We start from the raw sequence: 26,005 nt of genomic DNA on the forward strand, positions 1-26,005 counted from the left end.
AGACTATGTAGAAAAATAGTGCAAAGATGTAGTTGTAAGATGTATGTATTAAAATATTTTTATTTAACTTGGTGTATTTTTTTAAATCAGCCGGAGGTTACTTTCTGAACGGCCCTCGTTTATCATATTGACACTATGCTATATAACCACATGTCATCGTATTTGGAACAGATGTGAAATTTATATATTTTCCATATCAAATTGAAACAGCACTTGCTTGACCACTGCTTCTATTCTGTTTCTGAGTTTTTGTTGTATCTCAAAACTTATTGTAACTGATCAGACATTCTTAACCATACTTACTGTTTTTAAATATGTTATTTTTTATTGTAAGACTGCAACATGTATAAATTATTATTTTGAAAGCATTCTATGTGTAAATTGTATTTACCATCTGAAACATGACTTTTCCTATATTGTATGTACAAACTAGATACCATTGATTATTTAATGGACCAATAACAGAGAGAAAATACAAATCCAGTATTATTCTGGATTTCTTAACAGCATGATAAAATGATCCTCTGCAGTTTATTGAATTTTCAGAATATTAAAAACATAGAACATGATGGATAATATTTATAAGACTTCATTTAAATCCCTATGGAGAATTAGCCTAAGAATCAAGCAAGTGATTCAGGTTCACAGTGACACCAAACTCCTTACATCATATGCCTTCCTCCTTTCAGGTGACCCAGTGCCTTCCTCTCCCACCCAACCTGTCTGTGCACGTAACCATTCATTAAAAGTGAAAAACAATCAGTCAAAGTTACTGACATTATTTGTGTCAATATGGGACTTGCTTTTCATGTGGAATAATCTAACTCACAGAGCTATGTAGGTGCAACTAACAATCCACACACACACACACACACACACACACACACACACACACACACACACACACACACACACACAGAGAGAGGGAGAGAGAGAGAGAGAGAGAGAGAGAGAGAGAGAGAGAGAGAGAGAGAGAGAGAGAGAGAGAGAGAGAGAGAGAGAGAGAGATATTAGATTAATACTAGTTCCATGGATCATGAATACGATGTTTCGTAATGATGTGGAACGAGTCACATTTTCCAATACATGACATAATTAAGTTAATTTAACAACATACTTAAGTTAATATAACAACTTTTTTATTTTTTGTGTTTTTTTTAATAATTTTTTTTTGTTTTTTCTTAATTTATATCTAAAAATTCCTCTATGGAGTAGAAGGAGTTGTCATTCAGAAATTCTTTTAATTTCTTCTTAAATACTTTGTTATTTGCCAGACTTTTGATACTATTTGGTAAGTGACCAAAGACTTTAGTGGCAGTATAATTCACCCCTTTCTGTGCCAAAGTTAGATTTAATCTTGAACAGTGAAGATCATCCTTTCTCCTAGTATTGTAGTTATGCACACTGCTATTACTTTTGAATTGAGTTTGGTTGTTAATAACAAATTTCATAAGAGAGTATATATACTGAGAAGCTACTGTGAATATCCCTAGATCCTTAAATAAATGTCTGCAGGATGATCTTGGGTGGACTCCAGCTCTTGTTCTGTTTACACGCTTTTGTGCAATAAATACTTTATTCCTCAGTGATGAATTACCCCAAAATATAATACCATATGAAAGCAATGAGTGAAAATAGGCATAGTAAGCTAATTTACTAAGATGTTTATCACCAAAATTTGCAATGACCCTTATTGCATAAGTAGCTGAACTCAAACGTTTTAGCAGATCATCAATGTGTTTCTTCCAATTTAATCTCTCATCAATGGACACACCTAAAAATTTGGAATATTCTACCTTAGCTATATGCTTCTGATTAAAATCTATATTTTTTAATGGCGTCATACCATTCACTGTACGGAACTGTATGTACTGCGTCTTATCAAAATTCAGTGAGAGTCCGTTTACAAGGAACTACTTAGTAATTTTCTGAAAGACAGTATTGACAATTTCATCAGTTAATTCTTGTTTGTCAGGTTTGATTACTATACTTGTATCATCAGCAAAGAGAACTAACTTTGCCTCTTCATGAATATAGAATGGCAAGTCATTAATATATATTAAGAACAACAAAGGACCCAAGACTGACCCTTGTGGAACCCCATTCTTGATAGTCCCCCAGTTTGAGGAATGTGCTGATCTTTGCATATTATGAGAACTGCTTATTTAAACTTTCTGCACTTGTCCAGTTAGGTACGAATTGAACCATTTGTGCACTGTCCCACTCATGCCACAATATTGAGCTTGTCTAGCAGAATTTCATGATTTACACAATCAAAAGCCTTTGAGAGATCACAAAAAATCCCAATGGGTGGTGTTCAGTTATTCAGATGATTCAAAATTTGATTGGTGAAAGCATATATGGCATTTTCTGTTGAAAAACCTTTCTGGAAACCAAACTGACATTTTGTTAGTGCTTCATTTTTATGGATATGTGAAGCTACTCTTGAATACATTACTTTCTCAAAAATTTTGGATAAAGCTGTTAGAAGGGAGACTGGATGGTAATTGTTGACATCAGATCTATCCCTCTTTTTATGCAAAGGTATAACAATAGCATATTTCAGTCTATCAGGGAAAATGCCCTGTTCCAGAGAGCTATTACATGGGTGGCTGAGAATCTTACTTATCTGTTGAGAACAAGCTTTTAGTATTTTGCTGGAAATGCCATCAATTCCATGTGAGTTTTTGGTTTTAAGCAAGTTTATTATTTTCCTAATTTCAGAGGGAGAAGTGGGTGAGACTTCAATTGTATCAAATTGCATAGGTATGGCCTCTTCCATTAACAGCCTAGCATCTTCTAATGAACACCTGGCTCCTACTATATCCACAACATTTAGAAAATGATTATTAAAAATATTTTCAACTTCTGACTTTTTGCTCGTAAAGTTTTCATTCAATTTGATGGTAATACTGTCTTCCTGTGCTCTTGGTTGTTTCTCTTTTAATAATATTCCAAATTGTTTTAATTTTATTATCAGAGTTGCTGATTTCAGACATGATACACATACTTCTGGATTTTTTAATAACTTTTCTTAATATAACAGAGTAGTTTTTATAATGTTTGATAGTTTCTGGGCCACTACTCTTTCGTGCTGTCAGATACATTTCCCTTTTCAGGTTACAAGATATTTTTATACCCTTAGTAAGCCATGGTTTGTTACAAGGTTTCTTACGAGTATATTTAACTATTTTCTTGGGGAAGCAGTTTTCAAATGCATTTACAAAAATGTCATGAAAGAGAGAGAGAGAGAGAGAGAGAGAGAGAGAGAGAGAGAGAGAGAGGGGGAGGGAAGAGAGAGAAAGTGGGGTTGTAGTATTAGTAACAATGAAGGCTTAAGAGGAAGTGAATTCTGTGAGATATCAAATGTGTCTACAACACATCCATCATTCACATGCACTAAGAGGTTGTATTCCTTAATTTTTGTTTTCCATCAAATAATTTTTGTTCTCAAGGAAAGGAAGAAAGTAACTTTTAGATAAGGTAGAAAATTCTATTAGCGTAAATTCTCACAACATTCAAAATGATGCTCATAATAAAAGTATAGCAGTAATTATAATAATTGTTTATGGCTTCTGAAATTGTATGTTTAGATTACATTCACCTTGTTTCTTACATACTGAAGAATCATTCTCTGAAATAGTATCCAGAATTGGTTGCAGAATGGTGTAGTGGTGTATTTCAATGTTTTTATTCCTCCTGCATCAGTTTCCCACGGTATACACAATCTATGAGCAATGAAAGAATCTGAAAAATAATAATTTCTTTTTACATAAGGGCTCTTTTCTGTCATTATTGCTCGGTCACAAGGTCTTGAAGTAACATTTGAGCCTTGTTTTCCTGACAAGGAACTCTATTTTTATCTTACAAAATAAAACAATTGTGGACCTCATTTTTTTTTCAGTGAAATCCAAGGTCAAGCAATCATATGCAACAAAAAGACAAAAATAATCATCAAATTATCATATTAATAAAGAAGTTAATTTTGTTTACTAGTCTGTAATCATATGACATTGCACAGTATCTGATGATGGATGTACTGAATCATATAATAAATAAAAATCTCTTTAGTCATCTAGAGAGCAAACATTGAATTAAATGGAAATAACCAGTAATATTTAAAATTAAATACAGCTAACAAATGAACAGCTGGTTTTGCGAGTAACAAGAATAATGTAACTACTGCAGGCCTAGGTTATGACTCCAACTGAGTAACCATAGTCCAAACTTGCTACACAGTACCCTTTACACTAGAAGACATAGAAAAAGCATGCATCAGACTTAAAATAGTGTCCTAATGAAGAATTACTTGTTTATTCACCTTAACCTCATTGTAATGTGATTACTTATTGAAAACTTTTGATGTGATTGATCATTCTGTGCTCCTGAGGAAGCTTGAACGGTATGGCCTAAGAGCTGTGCCAAATCAGTATATTAACTTGTATTTGGAATATCGCTCTCAGGTAACTGAAACTAAGGACATGGAAGGAAATGAACTTCAGGTACACCTTTCAGAACCATGTAGACTAAGTCATGGTGTTCCACAGGGATCTAATTTAGATCCCCTCCTTTTTTTTGGTATACATTAATGATTTCCCATCACATGTTAATAATTCTGAACCAGTACTGTTTGCAGATGACACCAGTCTATTGATTGAATGGAATAAAGAAGAAAATTTTACCACATCTGCAAAAGATATTACAAAAGAAGTGTCTGAATGGTTTGCCAAAAAAGGCTAATAGTTAATCCCCAAAAAATGGTACTCATGATTTCCACACAGATCAAAATAAAAATGTGGCACAACCTGTAATATGTATAGATAACGAAAACATTAATACTGTCAATGAAACTAAATTTCTTGGGGTTCATATCCAGGAAAATCTTAAATGGAGCACTCATATCACATACCTAAATTCAAAACTAGCAGAAATGAGCTATCTAGTAAGAATTCTTTGCAACAATACTAGTGCAGAAGCAGTTAGGGCTGTACACTTTGCATGTGCACATTTGATACTGAAGTATGGTATCATTTTCTGGGGAAATGTACACCAGGCCATAACAGTTTTCAGGAAACAACAGGCAATTATAAGAATAATGAAACAAGTGAGCAGAAAAAAACCATGCAAACCTTTCTTTAAAGTTCTAAAGATCTTACTTCTTTCCTGCATTGATATACTGGAAGTAGTCATGCATGTCAAAAAAAAGTATACAGAGAAAAGAAAACATTTTTTCTCAATACAAACTGTCCATGATTACACTACCAGGTCAGATAATTGTAACACCAAATTATGCCAAAAAGGTGTATGTCATGCAGGAACAAAACTATACAACAACAGAGAAAAGAAAACATTTTTTCTCAATACAAACTGCCATGCATGAACCACATGTTGTGTCGTATTTGTAAAGGCACATGTTCAAGCAGCACAGGTAGAGTATCCCATATGAAATCATGATAATGTGCTCCATTGAGCGTAGGTGGAAGAACATGGGGCCCAATCAAGATATCACCAACAATGCCTGCCCAAACGTTCACAGAAAATCTGTGTTGATGACATGATTGCACAATTGCGTGTGGATTCTCGTCAGCCCACACATGTTGATTGTGAAAATTTACAATTTGATTACGTTGGAATGAAGCCTCATCCGTAAAGAGAACATTTGCACTGAAATGAGGATTGACACATTGTTGGATGAACCATTCACAGAAGTGTACCCGTGGAGGCCAATCAGCTGCTGATAGTGCCTGCACACGCTGTACATGGTACGGAAACAACTAGTTCTCCCGTAGCACTCTCCATACAGTGACGTGGTCAATGTTACCTTGTACTGCAGCAACTTCTCTGACACTGACATTAGGGCTATCGTCAACTGCACGAAGAATTGCCTCATCCATTGCAGGTGTCCTCATCATTCTAGGTCTTCCCCAGTTGCGAGTCATAGGCTGGAATGTTCTGTGCTCCCCAAGATGCCGATCAATTGCTTCGAACGTCTTCCTGTTGGGATACCTTCGTTCTGGAAATCTGTCTTGATACGAATGTACCGTGCTACGGCTATTGCCCCGTGCTAATCCATAAATCAAATGGAAATCTGCCAACTCTGCATTTATAAACATTGCACTGACTGCAAAACCACGTTCGTGATGAACACTAACCTGTTGATGCTACGTACGGATGTGCTTGATGCTAGTACTGTAGAGCAATGCGTCGCATGTCAGCACAAGCACCGAAGCCAACATTACCTTCCTTGGCCAACTGGTGGTGAATCAAGGAAGTACAGTACATACTGACGAAACTAAAATGAGCTCTAACATGGAAATTAAGCGTTTCCGGACACATATCCACATAACATCTTTTCCTTATTTGTGTGTGAGGAATGTTTCCTGAAAGTTTGGCCTTACCTTTTTGTAACATCCTGTATACAAAACATATGTAAGCAATTGCAGCAATAATTTGCAATGAAAAGGGAAAGTAAGACCTGAAGTTATATGCAGTATCGGTCATCTTGCTGATGCATGACCAAAAAGGTAATTACAAAAGGTGAGACAGAAATGCTTGCCAATACTTAGCTTCACAAGGTAAGAAATTTAGTACAGCCTACATACAACTGTGTAAGCACTTGACAATTTCTTCACTTTAGGAACTCTGTTAATTCCTTCTTCAGGGAGGAGAGAAGGATAGGTTGGTTGAGGTAGAAAAGGAAGGTCAGGTGGTTCAGACATCAGGATGAAAGGGCTTAACTTGTGTTGTGGATTAAGGCGGGGGGGGGGGGGGGGGGGGGGGGTAGGGGGATGGGAGTGGAGTGTGGGAGGAGAACAATAAGTTAATCATTTATAGGACACAAGTTCGATATGTTTGTGAATGAACTCCCCTAATTCAGATGTACTTTCTATCATGCTTGAGTGCCAATATATACTGTATCAGCACAAAGATGTCTATGAGAAGTTCTTTCTATCGTGCCTCCTGTACAATGGAATTTTTAAGTATTTAAAATTAATTTTTTGCCAAATACCACAAAAAAGACTTTACTTGCCCAATTTTTTATCACTCGGTTCTTGAATGAAGCATTTTCCATTTTGAACTGCTGATGAAATGGTATTCGCAGTTTCATCTGTGCACTCATGGAGGATCTCAATAACTGAAATAAAGTAATGTATGTGAGTGTCATGGAAATTTTTATCTTAAAAAAAATATTCTGTTGTTAAACATAAATATATTCTTTTACAATTAAAATGATTAATTTTGTTCATAATACACTATAATGCATAGAACTCATGTTTTACTGTTGGAAGATGTTGTAGTTCACAGTCCTAGTTGTAAATCCCTGAAATATTTTTTTCATTGTTTCCCCTTTTCAACTTCAGGTAAATGCAGGAACACTAACTTTGTACCAAGTCTGTGGCTTGTTTCCTGTCTATATGTTTGCCTAGCTCTTCCCGTAGGAGCTAATGATTCATAATTTCTAACTCACCTAGGACTGGTAGTAAAAGAAACTGATGTAAGTTTTCTTCTGGGTCGTTGCCCTTCAGAATTCATGCACTATGTTAATAAGAAATTAAAGCATACTGTTAAACATCACCAGGAGGAATGCGATGTTGTTGATCTTTTCTGGCTGCTGACAGATCAATAATAGCTTTCAAAACATATTATTGACAATAAGATTTTGTTACATTCCTTGTTTTTTCTCAAGTTACAAGCAGCTTACTTATGCCAGCAAGATGATGATATTACAATATTCAAGAAGAAATTAGAAGTTGCTGATGCATTAGAAAAGGTTGAATCTGAAGTAGATGTAATAAAACTAGATGAATCACTGTAATTGTGGTTCCAACAGAAGAAGCAGGAAAAGTTACTTTATAAGGTCCAAAGTAAGTAGAGAAAGCATGAGAATTCTACATAATTCAAAAAATTGGAGGAAAATATAATGCTTTATCAGGGTGTCTGACTTGATTCAAACATTTTTACAGTCCATCCTGGATTTTCCATTGATTCAAACATTGCTACAGAATTTCAGGAATTATTGTTCAGGGTGAGAAACTTAGTGCTAACAAAGAAACAGAATAAATTTCTTGTCAAACAGGTTTACAATGCTGATGAAGCTGGACTATACTGGAAGAGCATGCCCATATAAATTTAAGCATATTGTACTGAAGCATCCATTAAGACATAAGTATTGCAAAGAAAGTTTACCTGTTCTTTTCAGCTCATATTCATCAGATGAATACAAAATTAAGCCACCCATTTCTGGAAACTTAGAATTAACCAAAATGTTTGTGTACAGTCAAAGAAATAACAAAGTTAACAATATAAGGAAAAGGCAAATTAACAGTCACCATTTAGATAAGAAATTGAGTAGCACACAGGCGCAAGGAAAAGACACTTTTTATAGTGAGTAGCAATTTATCTTTTCCTTATATTGTTGATGTTTCAACCTGTTGTTTCCATTGTTTGAATATCAAAGTTATTACTTTATGTTGTCAATGAAAGTAACCTATTTTTGAAAATATACACATCAAAAAAAGGTTTCCGTGAACTTCTAAAGATAGAACTTGACTATGGATATTGTGTGGATATTGTATCACAGACACAGTCCCTTTGACTGTTCAGAGATGTCACTGAATCCACCCAAAGATGTAAACAACCATGCATGAACAGTACCTATTCACAGAGGGGGTCCGACAGCCAATCAGTTTCAGTCATTCTGCCAGGAAGGAGGTACATGGCTCGTGTTGTCTGTAATTCAACAATGCCTAGACATTCAACACAGTGGTTCAATCACATGTGCATTATTACTTTGTGCCAGGAAGGGCTCTCAACAAGGGAAATGTTCAGGCATCTTCGAGTGAACCAAAGTGATGTTGCTCGGACATGGAGGAGATACAGAGAGACAGGAACTGCTGATGACTTGCCTTGCTGAGGCCATCCAAGAGCTACTACTGTAGAGGATGACTGCTACCTACAGATTATGGCTTGGAAGAACTCTGACAGCAATGCCACCATGTTGAATAGTGCTTTCCTTGCAGCCACAGGACGTCGTGCTATGACTCAAAATGTGCACAATAGGTTGTATGATGTGCAGCTTCACTGTCAATGTCCATGGTGAGGTCCATCTTTGTAACCATGACACCATGCAGCATAGTACAGATGGGCCCAACAACATGCCGAATGGACCGCTCAGTATTGGCATAATTTTCTCTTCACCAATGAATGTTGCATATGCCTTCAACCAGACAATCATCAGAGACATGTTTGGGGGCAACCCAGTCAGGCTGAATGCCTCAGACACACTGTCTAACCAGTGCAGCAAGGTGGGGCTTCCCTGCTGTTTTGGGGTGGCATTATGTGGGGCTGACGTATGCCACTGGTGATCATGGAAGGCACCATAACGGCTGTACAATACGTAAATTTCATCCTCTGACCGATAGTGCAATCATATTGGCAGCATAATGGTGAGGCATTTGTCTTCATGGATGACAATTTGCGCCCCCATCATGCTAATTTGGGAATGTCTTCCTTCAGGATAATGACATCAATCGACTAGAGTGGCCAGCTTGTTCTCCAGACATGAACCCTATTGAACATGCCTGGGATGGATTGAAAAGGCCTGTATATGGATGACATGACCCACCAACCACTCTGAGGGATCTACACTGAATTTCTGTCGAGGAGTGGGACAATCTGGACCAACAGTGCCTTGATGAACTTGTGGATAGTATACCACAATGAATACAGGCATGCACCAATGCAAGAGGACATGCTACTGGCTATTAGAGGTAAAAGTGTGTACAGCAATCTGGACCACCACCTCTGAAGGTCTCACTGTTTGGTGGTGCAACATGCAATGTGTGGTTTTCATGGGTAAAAAAGGGCAGAAATGATGTTTATGTAGATCTCTATTCCAATTTTCTGGTCAGGTTCCGGAACTCTCGGAACTGAGGTGATGCTAACTTTTTTATGTGTGTACAATGTAATAACATATGATCAATCTACTCACCAAGGAGTGGCAAGAGCACACACACACATATATAAAATTTAAGAAAATTTGCAAGTTTTTGGAGCCAGTGGTTTCTTCCTATGGCAGAAGGGCTGAAGCGGAAGCAAGATGGATGAAGAAAAAGGATGGTGAGTTTTAGGATATGGAGAGTTCAGAAAAGTGTCCCAGAACCCTGGGTCAGAGGAGACTTACCAGACAGGTTGAGAAGAAAAGAAATTTTTTCTTTTCTTCTCATACCAGCCAGTAAGTCTCCCACGACCTGACATTCTGCGAAACTTCTCCAAACTCTCCCCTTTTCCTAAAGCTCAGTAGCCCTTTCCCTTTATTGCTCTTCCTTTCTCTTCAGCTCTTCTGCCACAAGAAGGAGCCAATGACACCCAAGTTCTGAAAATTTATGTAACCATTACACATGTGTGTTCTCCTGCCACCACTTGGTGGGTAGATTTTTTCATCTGTTCTGTTACATTATATTAGCACTTTATTAGATGCACTGGGAAGGAGACTCAATGGACAGTACTCTCTTCAGAGAATAGTTCTGTTCTATTTTTGTTCCTGTAATGCATAATTATTTAGAGGGGAAAAGCTTAGCTGAAAGAGCTGTTCTTATACCAATTTGTATACCCTGTCATTCTGTAGAAGAAGTGCATATTCCAGATGACAGAATTATCTTTGTGAGCAGTCTTCAACCTAGTGTTATGTCACTCAAAGCGAACTGGCAAATTTTATTACTGGTTGAATCTCATCCAGCAGATTTTGCAAAAATACATTCAGATAGCATCTGTTCTAACCCAAGAACACTTTAATTTATTGCCTGAACAGTACACATACATGAATGGCAACTACAATATATAAGAAATGCACAAGTGAGTGGTAGAGCCTGGTGCTCTGGCCTATATATTCATTAACTCCAACAGGGAGAACAGGGAGAACAGCTTGCAAGCTACACACCCTGTTGCTGTCATATCAGCAGCTGGGTGACCTCTAGTGGCTGAATCAAGCACAAACTTCATGTGTGAACTATGAAGCAGTGCACACACAAAATTAATAATTACAGCACTCCTCATCCTTTGCAAAGAAGTGAGCACTGTGCTCACATCCTTTTCTTCTGTAGTTTCACTATAGCCGCTGTTAGCTGAAGAGAGCTCCCACAGCAGAGGAGAAGTTGTGAAAATGTTGGCAGTGGCAGTGAGAAGGTGAGGACACCACCCATGATGGAGGAGATGACTGGCCAGACAGATGATGTGCGAGTGACAGAGGCACACCCAGTGCAAAGCTGCCCATGTGGGATTGTAGCTGGTTGACATATCATGATGTCAGCCCCTGAGCCATGTGGGCAACACAGAGACGTTGGAATTGGATACTCTTGATTATCACTGGCACCAAACCCACGAGCCCAAACAGTTGTGTCAGGCTGGAAGCATTCACTGCTAGTACTGGCAGATGGCCTGGTGTCAGTCAAAGTAGATGTAGCAGAGTCTGGGGCTGATGACCAGGCAAAAACTCAGCCAGACTTATCTCCAACATGAGTATAACTCTAAGAACTGAGGAACCAGTCAAGAGCTACTTCCTGTGACATATCGAAAATGTATTTTTTCATCTGAGTCTTAAATGTTTGGACTAGTCACGCTGCTTTCTCATTTGATTGAGGGTGGAAAGGAGGAGCCATGACATGGCAAACACAACTTTTTTTTACAAGGTCTTCAAATTATTGAGATATGAACTGAAGGCCATCATCAATAATTAATGTGTACGGAAGACCTTCTATTGCAAAAATTTTTGACAAAGTGGGAACTGTTACCACAGATGTAGACTGACAATGCATTACATACAGAAACTTAGAATAAGTATCAATTACAAGAAGCCAGTAGAAATTCAAATAAGGTCCCACAAAATCTGCATGAATATGATCCCAAGGCTCCTGTGGATCTGGCTGCAGTGATGAAGAAGTATGGGGAGCCACCTGATGGGTGGCACACTGTGGGCGGGCTGCAACAAATCATACTATTCCCTATCAATGCCTGGCCAAAAACATTTCTGTATGCTGATGCTTTTGTACATGACACTTCCCAGTGACCCACATGTAATAAACGCATAACCTCATGGTGAAGGGTGGCTGGGACTACAACCCAAGGAGCTGTATTCTCTGTAGCTTACAACATCACTCAATCCCAAACAGAAAGATGATTTTATAATGCAAAATAATTTCTCAAAGGATCAGAAGCACGGCCTGGAGGATTGTCTGGCCAACTGTGTTGCTCGAAAGAAAACTTGACTTAAAACAGGATCCATAGCTACTGTAGCTGCAATTGTAGTACTAGTAATAAGATAACAACCAACAACATTCTGATCTTCCACATCTAAATTCCTCTTCGTCAAAGTCTGGATACAGATCAGTTGGCAAACGCAATAAGGCATCAGCATCTGCATGTTGCACTGTAGGTCAAAAATGTATCTCACAATCGTGTTGGACAGGAAAAGAGCCCATCGCTGTAAGTGATGGTGGCTTTTTCTGGCAAGGATAACAAGGGGTTAAAATGAGGCACCAGTGGTTTGTGGTCTGTGATCAGGTGAAACTTAGACCTGGAGAAAAAACCATGGATTTTTTTAAGCTTACATGACCACTGAGCCTCTTTCTCTATCTGAGAATAATGCTGTTGCACTTAATTTAAAGATTTAGAGACAGCACCAAGGCCAATCTGAGATGCGTCTGTCACTAATGACGGGTTCTTGCCAGGCTGGAAAGTGACTAAGCAAGGGGCCAACTACAGCTTAGATTTCAACAACTTGAATGCCTGATCACAAGCTGGGGACCAGAGGAAGTGAACATCTTTATGTAATAATGTGTGGAGTGATTTTGCCACAGTAGCAGCATTTGGCATGAATTTATGGTAGTGTGCAATTTTGCCTGAAAATGCCTGTAATTCCCTGACAGACATGAGGATGTGGAATGCAGTAATAACATCAATATGATGGTGCAATGGTTTAATGCCACCACATGACACTTCAAAACCCAAATAAATAATGGATGGTTGGAAAAACTGTGTCTGTCCAAATGCACTTTAACCCCACAGACTGCAAACCAGGAAATAGGACGTGAGGGTTCCAAAAATGTTGCTCTTTACAGGCACCAGACACTAGTATATCATCTAAACAGCTGGTTCAGGCTGAAAATGGTGCAATAAGTTGCTCTAAAAATAAATGAAATATAGCTGATGTCCTTGCCACACCAAAAGGCAAATGCTAAAGCCTAAATGGGGTCAAGTCAGTCTTGGAAAAATGATGGCCCCCAATAATTTTGCGAACAGCTCTTCACGGTGCAGCAAAGGATAGAGGATTTGGAAATCTGGAAATTTGTGGTAAGTTCCTATGGGACCAAAGTGCTGAGGTCATTGGTCCATAGGTTTACACATTACCTTATCTAACTTAAACTAACTTACGCTAAGGACAACACACCCACCCATGTCCATGGGAGGACTTGAACCTCTGACAGGGGGAGCAGCACAGACTGTGGCAAGGTGCCCTAGACTGCGTGGCTACCCTGCACAGCATGACAGGTATCAGTGACTGACAGTGCATTAACAGAATTTTTAAAATCTCAGAGGCCTAATTTACTGGTAGATTTTTTGACTATCACCAGTAGTACTGACCATTCACTGGAAGAAATAGGTCAAATAACATCAAGGGATTGAATATGATCTAATTCTACTTTTATTTGATCCCATAAAGTGACTGGTACCTGTTGAGCCTGCAAAAAACTGGGAGCCAGGAAGATGGTTTCATCATGATAAGCCTGAAATTCCATTTCACGACCCAGCCCTGGAGAAAATAGAGAGGAAAATGTGGCAGAGAGAGCATCTATCAATTGATATGGAACTAGATCATAAACCAAATGCACTTCATTATCAATGGAGAATCCAAACAGTTTAAAAGCATCCAAACCAAACAGATTTTCAGCGTAAGCAGTGGCCAGAACTAGGAACGTTAATGAACAAACTACAGCATTGTATGTTATAGGCACAGAAAAATGTCCAAGAACGGGCACCTGTTGTTTGTTATACCTCACCAGTCCCCATGACACTGGAATCAGAGGGGGATAACCCAAAATCACATAATTCTGAGAATTCATGAATGTTGCTAATTTGTCCACGTCCATCTACATTCTCAATGATTTGTGAAACATATACACTTCAGTCTATAACTTGCTTTAAGACACCCTCACTGCCAACATGCTGTTCAGATCCATGTTCATTTCATCCTCACTCAGGTCTGGAAAGAAGTTACATACAGAAGCAACATGTCTTTTCTTGTGGCACCTATTATGTGTTTCCAAGTATTTGGGACATGGTCTGTTCATACTGAATGAAGCAATATGGACATGAAGGCAGCAGAGCACAGGGCTGTCACTATTGCGATGAGGACTATTGTTGTGAACACTGTTTACCTATATAGTACTGAGACATCTGCTGGACTGCTGCAGTAGCATCTACATTCCCTTGCAAACTGACAGAAAGCTGGGAGGGGTGAGTGGAACTGATTTCTGAAACTTTGGTTCTAGTTTCTATCTGACTGCCTGCAACCTGTGAAACTTCAAATCACTGAGCTATGTTCACTACTTCATAAGCATAGGATTTTCACACTGTACACCTCACTCTCAAACTTCCCAATCGGGAACAAAATGTATGATTGCATCACAAACCATCTGATTGGCATAGAATTCCTTATTAGCATTTGTCACAAAATTACAATGATGACTAAGTCTATGTAGTGCTACTGCTCATGCCTTGTATGACTGTTTTGGCTGCTTTTGGCAGTGGTAAACCTCCATACAAGCAGCAACAACATGACTATGTTACAGTAGTAGGTAGAAAGTAATCCACACATCTGACTGAAAGAAAAACTTGGAAATTTTTGTAAGAGGGGAAGCTGACACAACAGCTGATACAGATGTGGTGAAATCCATTACCAAAAAATGCCTTCTCACAGGTTTACATCTGTACCCCAAATTGCTGGAAATGTTTCCACAGTTTTTTTTTTTTTTTTTTTTTTTTTTTTTTTTGGTAAGCATGCCAGTCTTCTGCTACATAGTCATGTACAGGGAATGGTGACATATGTTGTTGGTGAGGCTGCAGGTTGCACCAGTGTAGTCATGAAACTGGAAATAGCAACTATCAATGTCTGCTGTTGCTCAAAAAGAGATTTAAGCTCTGCCTTCATGGAAATTAAATTCAGAGGACAAATGACTGATGTAGAAACCACAGAGTCAAATACTGTACTCATCACCAAACTGTTCTAACCCAAGGATACTGTAACTTTATTACAATGAAAAGCGTAAAAATGTGAGAGACAGTGCAAACAACAGACAATGCACAAATGGCCTGCAGAGCCTTATGATTTTGCCTTCATAACCATTGGTCATAACAGGGATTGCAGTTGGCAGGCTGTGCATGCAAATGCTGTTGTATTAACAGGATCGGTGGCTCTAGTGGCCAAATCAAGCACAAACTTCATGTATAAACTATGATGGAGCCCACACACAATATTGGTGGTTACAGCAGCATCATTTTCTGGAAATCACAGAATGTGCTCATTGCAAGCCATGGAGTTTGTATGTCTTTTGACAACAACAATAATTAACTCCTGGAAGATAGTTGCACCAACCTTCACTGACAGTGGACTTTGAATGTTATTGGAGTGAGGAATGTGATACTGCTAACCATCTGACTGATCTCTTGAAACAAATTTCTGGTTGTGAAGGTGTAGACACTGAAAACACCTGTAAGTGGCTAAATAGCAATGCCTTATGAACCAATATTTTGGCAGTTAAGTGCTGCAGATATAATGAGCAAAATGTGTTCAGTAGAAGAAAGGAGCAAAGATGTGGTGATTGAGAAACCCTGAATCATGCACATTGAGGCACTGAAATTTATCTGTTATTAGATTATGTAGGACAAAATGTTAGTACACCAGCATTTGACTCTTAGAAAATGAAGACTGTAGTCAGGAAAGTTAATGGAAAGCAGAAAGAGAAAGGAACTGGGTAAATATCTTACAGAGTGACTTAAAGAATAATGTGTTTTAAACGTAATTTTGTAAATAAACTGACAGTTTCCAGTGAGAAACACATTATTAATGGAATGAGCTTGCACATGTGACATGTAGCATGTTTTGTAAATATAGTAAATAGCTGTTTGCAGCAGAAACATGTGTTTTGGATTATCCACTTTTTTAACTGCGTAGTCTTGGGTCCACATTGACCCAGGTACAGCTAGGATTAATACAGCAGGTAGGATTAAAACAGCACAGTTTTTATCTATTTTTCCTGTCTCCTAGGTCCATTATCAGCTTATTCCTCAACTCATTCCACAACTCTGAGTATTCCCCACCTGGTCTCTGCAGTATGTAATTTTGAGGTGAGGATGATGATATTTGTGTGTGTGTGTGTGTGTGTGTGTGTGTGTGTGTGTGTGTGTGTGTGTGTGTGTGTGGTGTTAAGAAAATATAATGTTGTTATGATTGACTGGGCAATAACATAATAAAACAACAGTAACTAACAATAAAAGAGAAAGCTTTAGAAATGAAGTGAGAGATTACCTGGACAGGGCAAGTCAATCAACTGTTAAAGAAAACACATGTGATGTACCTATAGAGTATTTCTCAGACTTTAGACTGAAAAATAAACACAATTATCACAATCTAATCTCTTAATAGATCAAAACATTATGCCGAACTGGTTCACAAACAAAGGCACAGAACTGCAACTGACTTAGCTATCAAGGCTATTCAGGCCAGCTTCAATCCATCAGTACCTTGCTGTCATTATACGGTCTCCACAGACAATTTGTTGTGAAAATATTTTATCACAAAATAATGAATATAATTAGTATTTAGACATGATGAAGGGGTCTCTTAAAGACAATTTTAGTATACACTGATGTGTCACAAGCATTACCACCAGCTGCAACAATAGCATGCTCTTCTACCTTTGGAATGCAATACAGCAGAGATTCCATACAGAATTGAATTGACAAGCTCTTGGTAGGTTTCTGGAGCTATGTGGGACAAGCTGTCTACACACAAATTATGCAATTCCCATAAATTATGGGGTGGTTGTTTGTGGACGCTGAGCTGGTGCTAGATACTGTCCCACATGTATTCCATTAGGTTCAGATCAGGTGGATTTTGTTGCCAAGAAATCAGTGAGAGTTCACAGTCATGCTCCATAAACCACTGAATCACAGTTCTGGCTACCTTGCTGGAAGATGCCATTGCCACTGGTGAAGATATTAAGCATGGAGTGATGCAGGTGGTCAGAAAAATTGTTCATTTAGTCCACAGATGTTATGGTGCCTTTGTCTACTACCACAGGTCCCTGGAAGTCTTGATAAATGTCTCTTGCAATATTGTTACCAACCAGCTGGATCCGTGTTACAGGTCTTATAACTAGTCTTACAATATTTATAATTATGAAATATACTGTCGCTTAATACAGGGACTATTCAAGAACATTAAGTGTCTGTCTACAGTTATATTAATTATTCATTTACAGTGTAACAGCTTTTCCTTAACAAATATTTTTAGCCCTTTACTGAGGGTATGGAGTTTATTCACATCTTTAATTTTCCATGGCAGCCTGTTGTGCAGTTATAAGCTGTTATATAGCATACTATTCTGTGCTTTTGACTAGCTGCTCCTCTTTGGATATAAGCAGTGACTGGATGTAGTTTTGAGGCCATGCATTAAACTATTTGTGATGTAGAGCCTACATATGATTTTCTCTCACGTACATTACTGTCTGGAAGATGTATTTATTTATTTATTTATTTATTTATTTATTCTTTGCCCATGGACTCCAGCTGAAAATCCAGCTGAGAGTATTGGGTGTGTCATACAATAGGCTATTAACATCAAACTTGATTTCATTATATATAAATGAAACAAATAATTAAACAGAAATAGTCCATAAACATACAAAGGTATTACATGTTTCACATTATATATACACACAAATCCAAACAACATACAGAAATGATCATTTTTAAAGGTACATTTCAGTAATGACATAACATATTTATACACCATCTTAGTATTAACTCAAACTGTATATACATTTCTCTGTGCAATATAGTTTCAAATGATTTTTAAAACATTTTAGGTCTGTTTCTTGTTTAATGATTTTGGGGAGTTTATTAGAAAACCTTTTGGCTGCTTCTTCAGAGGCAGTCATAGGCAGTTTTAGATTTCTGTTTATCATGTAGTAATTTTCATTTCCTCTTGTACCGTGTTTGTGTGCATCTTTATTTAAGAGGTGTTTATTGCTTGACCTTACCACCATTATGCTTTGGTATATGTACAGTGAATATACTGCCATAATATTATGGCAGTATATCCTGAATTGTGAATATTCTTTTTAAGTAGCCAGCTTGTGCATTTCCCCATATATGAACTGAATAAGACAAATGTGGGAAGACAAGTCCATAATACATTGATCTGAGGACTTTAAAATCCACAGTCTTAGCTTTTTTATGCATGATGAAAATCTGTTTGTTTATCTTTTTACACAGTGCATCTATGTGCTCCCCCCATGCCAAATGTTTGTCTATTATAGTTCCTAGAAAATTTGTGCTGGTTACTTCTTTAATAGTCTTTCCATTTATATTAACATTTATATTATAATTTTCACTATGCTTGGTCTGAAATACTACATTCATTGTTTTAGACTGATTCATAAACAGGTTGTTTTGTATTAAATATTTATTTGCATTTTCAATATTCAGGAGTGCTTCCTTCTCAAGCTCCTCCTTTGTGTCAGCTGTGCAAATGATTGTTGTGTCATCAGCATACATGATAAGTTTCTGATTTATATAGCTAGTGAAGTCATTTACGTAGAGTATAAATAGTATTGGCCCAAGCACAGACCCTTGTGGCACGGTTTAATTGTTTGCAATTCTGATCTGTAGTTTGTTATGTTTCCCCCACTAGTATGTCTGATTTCTGTGCATGTTTCCTATTTGTAATGTATGATTTAAGTATGTCATAGCATTTTCCTCTAATTCCATACTGATATAATTTCATCATTAATTTTGAGTGGTTCACACAATCAAATGCCTTAGATAGGTCCATAAAAATCCCACAGGTCTTTTGTTGCCTGTCAACTAAATTAAGAATGTGCTCAATTATATCTGTTGCTGCTGTTTTTGTTGACTTTCCTTCTCTGAAACCATGTTGTGATGAATGCAGTATACTATACTTTGTTATAAAACTTACAATTCTATTCTTTATTATCATTTCATAGATTTTAGCAAATGTTGAGGTCAATGATATTGGCCTTTAATTTCCTAATTCATCCCTGTTCCCTTTCTTAAATATTGGCATCACTTTACTTACTTCTTCTATCGCAGCATTCAGGATGTGTGTCAATGGTTTTAATATATATTCTCTGCATTCCTTTATGAGATGTGATGTGACACCATCCAAGCCAGATGAATGTTTAATTTTAAGTTGTTTTATTAGGTTTCACACTTCTGTATCTGTTGTAGGTATGAAAACCATAGTATGATTTGTATGTGGGGGGTTTAAAAATTTACTCACTGCGTTTGTTTTATTTTGTCTTATTAATTCGTCTGCTACAGTAATATAATATCTGTTAAAAGTATTGGCTATTTCTAGAGGGTTTGCATTGCTTTTCCCACTCTTCAGTGGGCAGATGTCCTCTGCCTGATTTGTTGCTTTTTCCTCTCTCTTCATTAATGAAAGACCATAAACCTTTTGAGAAGTTCTTTCCTTTATCTATAGACATCCTGATGAATGATGCTTTCGTTTCTCTGATAAAACTACAGTACTCTTTCTTTTTTATTTTGTACAGTGTGTTGTAGGCTTCAGTATTTTTTTGTTTGGAGAGGTCATAATACACTCTCAGATTATTTCTGGCATGGATTACTTCTCCAGTCACCCAGATTTTCTTTTTTTGTTGCTTTTTGACAAGCCTTTTACTAACAGGACATGTAACATCATAATAATAATTGAATAAAGAAAAAAAACTGGTTCAATTTGGTGTTTGCATCTTTAGCTGCATGTATTGTTTCCCAGTTTTCTGCCTCTAACATCTTTTTTAGCTGATTTATGTTATGTGGGTAGTTCTGTCTTCTCATCTCCCATATCTTCTGCACTGAATCACTAGTCTCTATATTTATGTCTTTTATGATTGCAAAATGGTCTGCTAATGTGGAGTTTATTACCTGTGTGTCACAATAGCATGTAGGAATATTTGTTAGTACATGATCAATTATAGTTTCACTATGCTTTGTTACTCTGGTTGGTTTATCTATTTTTATTTTTAGATTGTATATGCACAATAAGTCCAGTAGGGTCTTAGTATCATCTGTATTTTTACTTGGTCCGTGTTCAGATCTCCTATAATTATCAAATAAGCATATGTTTTTGAGAGGTGTTGGATTATATCTTCCAGCTGTTCAAAGAAAGTTTTAATTACACGGAACACCCGGAACTGTTATCTTTTTTAATAAATCAGTGCTATTTCCCTTTCCTGTACCTTGAAGAGAGCCAGTACGTTTCTGGTACTTGTTCAACAAAACATGCTTTCATAAATGAAATTCAATGTATATATCCAAAATAACTCATTCTGAGACATGAAATATTGCAAACTTGTGCAGGTATTCTCTGAGCATGACATGCTATGAATAGTTTCTTTGCTAAAGCTTTAACATGTTCTGTCCATTTCAACTGACAGTCTACATTCAACCCCAAGTATTTGGTATCCATTACACATTTTAATATTTATTATTAAATTTTAATCTAGCAAGGTTATGTTATTAATTCAACCTGAAATGAAGTACATGCAATTAGTTTTCTTTGTGTTTAAAATTATTTACTTTTCTATGACCAGTTGCAGAAATATTTGAAGGCTGCATTAGCCTTTTTGTCAACTATGATGGAGTTTTAGCTGTGATTGCTTTGTTGCTGTCATTTGCCAAACAGTATTTTTTCTCCACATCAATCATTCTGCAGGACATAATTAATTTAGATAAGAAAAAGGACTGAGCATAACACACTCTCCCATCACATGCCTACATTAATATGTTTTGGGCCTGATAAATGTTTCACTAGAAATACTTTTGAAGTATGAGAGATCTCATCTCAGTCACCTGTGTTTCTAGGTGTGGCTTAAACCACTTCTTAGCCACACTTCTTATTCCAAGTAACTCTGATTTATGCAATAAAATTCTGTTATGAGCTGTGTCAAATGCCTGTTATAAATTGATTAAAAATTTCATTACCATGACTACCTTTGTACAGTGCCTCAATAATGACTTTTGTGAACTGTGTAGCAGCAGTTCCTTCCTGTACCTCTTCTGGGCCTGAAACCATGTTTTTCACTGCAGAGAAGGTTAAGTTCATTTAGGTACTTCATCAGTCTAATTTTTCATTGATATTTCAATAATTTAGGAAATGGACAGTAAAGAAACTGGTCTGCAGTTTTTTACATTTTCTGCATCTTCATTTTTAAGTGTGGATTTTATTTTTGCTTGTTGTAAGTATTTGGGAAAACAGCCGCATATGACTGATTCATTGATTATTTTTTATAATGAAGCTTTTATGGTGCACATCTCTTCTTTAATGACAGAAACTGGGATTTTAGCTATACCAGTCGATTTTGTATTTTTTAATTGGTGTATACTGGTAACTTGCACCACCTCTCATTCTGTTTCTGGATAGCGTGCCATTGAGTTGGTAGCTGGTGATGGGCGAGTGTCAGTCAGACCCTGTCTGACCCAATCTGATCCCTTCTGACTCCATTCTTTTGATATTTAAATCCCCACATAGGATTATATTTCTTCTTGAACAAGATATCTTAGCTGAAGACTACTTTAGTATTGGAAAAAAAAAGTTCATGCCATCACTGGGAGATTGGTACACCCAGAATACAATTATTTTTCGACATGCAATGTTCTCTTACCTCTATTGCTGATAATTCAGATTGTTTATTTACACTTATACAATAAGGTCATTTGCAGCTTTAAATGAAATATCTCTTTTTGCATACTGTGGTGTCACCGCCAGACACCACACTTGCTAGGTGGTAGCCTTTAAATCGGCCGCGGTCCGTTAGTATACGTCGGACCCGCGTGTCGCCACTGTCAGTGATTGCAGACCGAGCGCCACCACACGGCAGGTCTAGAGAGACGTTCTAGCACTCGCCCCAGTTGTACAGCCGACGTTAATAGCAATGGTTCACTGACAAATACGCTCTCATTTGCCGAGACGATAGTTAGCATAGCCTTCAGCTACGTCATTTGCTACGACCTAGCAAGTCGCCATTACTAGTTTATATTGTAATAATGTCTAAACAAGAGCGATGTTCTCCAATTGTGGATTAAAGTTAAGTCTTCCAAGAACTACGTTCTTTTCTTTATAGGATAATTACTTTACCTTGTTCCAGACCTCACGCCAATTTGTGTGAGCTTAACGCGTGCCTTTCGGCTACCTCCGAGTGGCTTGGCTGTCTTGCCACGCCACTACAGTTTGCGACGAGCTAAATCGCGTTTGTCCCAATTGATGCACTAATTTACTTGTGTCATGGCTTCGCCACAATCTCCAGATGTACTGTCCGAATTTTATCGCTTGCAGAATCAGCAGACGCAGGCCTTATTGGATGCCCTTGGACAGCTCGTCCAGGGTCAACGTGCAATGCAAAACAATGCGGCAGCAGCCGCTCCACCGCTACCGCAGCCACAACATGCTGTTGCACCACCTTCTCGTCCTTTTGATGCGGCACTGGAAAGCTGGACGGAATGGTCACGCCAATTTGGATTCCATCTCGCCGCCTACAGAATTCAAGGTAACGAGCGGCAGCCCTTTTTGTTAGCATGTGTCGGGGTGCACACGTACCGTGTGATAGTGAAATTATTTCCCCAACGTGACGTAGCAACTCTGTCCTACGACGAAATTTTGTCGGCATTAGATGCATATTTCAAAGAATCAGTCAATGTCGTTGCAAAAAGCTATACGTTCTTTCATACAAAACGGACGGCCGGTCAAACTAATCAGGAGTGGGTTGCAACTTTGCAAGGCCTTACTAGGGATTGTGCTTTTGAGTGTGAATGTGGACTCCCTTATTCAGATACCATGGTACGTGATGCAATTGCACAGAACGTTTCTGATGTTCATATAAGAGAACAGATTCTGAAACTAGTCAATCCCTCCCATCAACAAGTGATAGACATATTGGATAGGTAAGACACACTTGACTTTGCTCAGGAATCATTTGAAACTTCGCCGGCCGTGTGTCACATTAACCGGCCCGCCGGGCGAGCTGCACGGAACGGTAAACAGCCCTCGCACTGTCCGCGCAGCTGCCGCCAAGCTCTCCGCTAAGTGTGCCACACAAGCACGCAAATGCAGTGAAATCATGCCCGCGGTGTGCTACTAGACATTCGCGTGAGAATTGCCCGTCACGCCATGCTATTTGCTTTTTCTGTCATAAAAAAGGACATGTTCAGAGCGTTTGCCAGAAAAAGCTCAGATCGGACTCTCACCCCCGTTCCAAGCCCTTTGCTTCATGCCGGAATCGAACCCAGAATGCTCAGGCTCATGAACCGTCGCCCATGGAAATTCATGCAGTTCATTCCACTCCACCCAGTGCCACTCTCTCTAACAGTGACTGTGTTCGTCCCACAAAAACTGTGCGTTGACGTCGCAGGAAATCACGTCAAGTCGCAAGTGATTCTGTACCAGTGTCGGTTCCCGTTGCATGAGACAGTCGCTCTTGTCGTCAGCAGGACAATAAACTTTTTGTAGACTTGGACGTTAATGGCAACGTGATCCCATTCCAGGTCGATACCGGAGCTGCAGTTTCTCTGATCAATAAAGACACGTACAAACAACTGGGCACACCTCCGATGCATGCCGCAAATGTTAAGTTAACTAGCTATTCTGGTCAGAATATCCCTGTGTTAGGACAGTGCAGCCTTCTTGCAACATACAAGGGACAAACAAAGCTTGTCTCATTTTACGTTCTTCGTTCTTCTTCTGCAGTGAACTTGTTTGGTTTGGATTTATTTCAGTTGTTTAACTTGTCAATAGTCAATCAGGTCCTATCAGTGAACCAGACTGTGCCTTCAGACAGTGTTTCTCGTCTATGTGAAGAATTTGCAGACATTTTTGCACCGGGCCTCGGTTGCGCTAAGAACTATAAAGCACATTTGGAACTGAAAGTAAATGCGCAACCGAAATTTTTCCAAGCGCGCAATGTTCCCCACGCATTGCGTGATGAGGTCGCAAGAACCTTACACGATTTGGAATCACAAGGTGTGATTGAACGTGTGCAGGCTTCTCTCTGGGCATCACCCTTAGTAATTTTGCCAAAACCTTCCGGAAAATTGAGACTTTGTGTGGACTTCAAGGCAATGGTGAATCCACAACTAGTGATTGCAACTTTTCCTTTACCCCGCCCAGAAGATCTTTTTGACAAACTGTGCCCGGGTAAATATTTTTCGAAGTTGGACCTAGCAGATGCGTACTTGCAAATACCAGTGGACGACGAATTCCAGCGCGTCTTGGTGGTTAACACGCATCTTGGTTTGTACCGATTCAAAAGACAGCCATTCGGGTGTGCATCCACCCCTGCATTGTTTCAGTAATATCTGCAAACAGTTTGTGCCTCGGTCCCTACTGCAGCAAACTATCTGGACGATATTGTGATCTCCGGAAAGACGGAAGAAGAACATTTAGCCAATCTCAGGACGTTATTTCAGGTCTTGCGTCAAAATGGTCTTCGCTTGTGGAAGGACAAATGTGTGTTTTTTGCTCAGGACTTACCCTATCTGGGCCATGTACTCAATGCCCGAGGCATACATCCCAGTCCAGAGCACCTCTGTGCCATACAAGAGTTGCCTTCGCCGCAGAATTTGAAGCAGCTACAGAGTGTGCTGGGAAAAATTAATTACTATCATCGCTATGTGCGCCACGCCTCTTCCATTTCAGCTCCGCTTCATCGCTTGCGCCGTAAAGGTGTTCTGTTCGTCTGGACGACGGAATGCGAACGCGGCTTTCGCCAGTTGAAATCGGCGTTGCTTTCCAATACTTGCCTTACGCCATTCGATCCCCAAAATTCGTTTGCTGGTCTATTTACCTCTCGCAGTACTGCTACGATATCTTGTATCGGTCCACTGCTAAGCACGGAAACGCCGATGCGTTGTCCCGTTTGCCTGTTGCTGAGGATAGAGCATTCGAATATTCCAAACTTGCTTGCCTGTTCATTGATGCGGAAACCGATTAAGTGGTCGAATCGTTTCCGATTGATTTTCGTCGTGTGGCTATGGCCACAGATGCTGACCCTGTCCTTGCTACCGTTTTGCGTTTTGTTGCTACTCAATGGCCCTTGTCAAAGTCACGAATCGAGGATCCGTTGGTTCGCCGATTTTTTGCTTACAAGGAGAGACTTTTTGTTCGACGTGGTATTTTGCTGTTGCGTTCTGATAATGATCAGTCCCGGGTCGTGGTCCCACATTCGTTACAGTCCTCTGTCTTACGGCTTCTCCACCAAGGACAGTGGGGTATAGTGCGCACGAAACAACTTGCTCGTCAGCACTGTACTTGGTTCGGAATCGATGCTGCGATTTCGAATATGTGCTCTTCTTGTATGGCATGTGCCGAACAACAATCCACACCACCGCAGAAATTCTTTGCATGGCCGAAAGCCACTTCCCCTTGGCAACGCTTACACATCGATTTTGCTGGTCCATTCTGGAATGCTCGATGGTTGGTTGTGGTCGATTCATTCAGTAATTTTCCTTTTGTTGTCAAGATGCCTTCCACGACGTCATCTGCCACCATCCAAGCGTTATCCGCTATCTTTTGTATTGAAGGTCTTCCACAGACTATTGTTTCCGACAATGGCCCACAATTCATGTCCGCAGAATTTCAGTCATTCTGCAAGGCCAATGGTATTCAATTCTGACGTCCGCGCCGTTTTCGCCTCAGTCAAACGGTGCCGCT

At 38.8% G+C, this 26,005-nt stretch overlaps 1 protein-coding gene across 1 annotated transcript in view; it reads right to left on the reverse strand.

The window, feature by feature from the left end:
- The window catches only part of LOC124619276 (ATP-binding cassette sub-family G member 1-like), a 373,642-nt gene that overhangs the window by 31,331 nt on the left and 316,306 nt on the right, over window positions 1-26,005 (reverse strand). Inside the window, exons 7-8 of the mRNA XM_047145545.1 lie at window positions 7,031-7,135; window positions 3,605-3,747 (exon numbers count right to left, since the gene is read on the reverse strand). Of these exons, the coding sequence (XP_047001501.1) occupies window positions 3,605-3,747; window positions 7,031-7,135 (248 nt within the window). The remainder of the gene's footprint in view (window positions 1-3,604; window positions 3,748-7,030; window positions 7,136-26,005) is intronic.

This window comes from Schistocerca americana, chromosome 6 (genome assembly GCF_021461395.2).
Source record: "Schistocerca americana isolate TAMUIC-IGC-003095 chromosome 6, iqSchAmer2.1, whole genome shotgun sequence".
In the NCBI taxonomy this organism is placed as follows: Eukaryota; Metazoa; Arthropoda; class Insecta; order Orthoptera; family Acrididae; genus Schistocerca; species Schistocerca americana.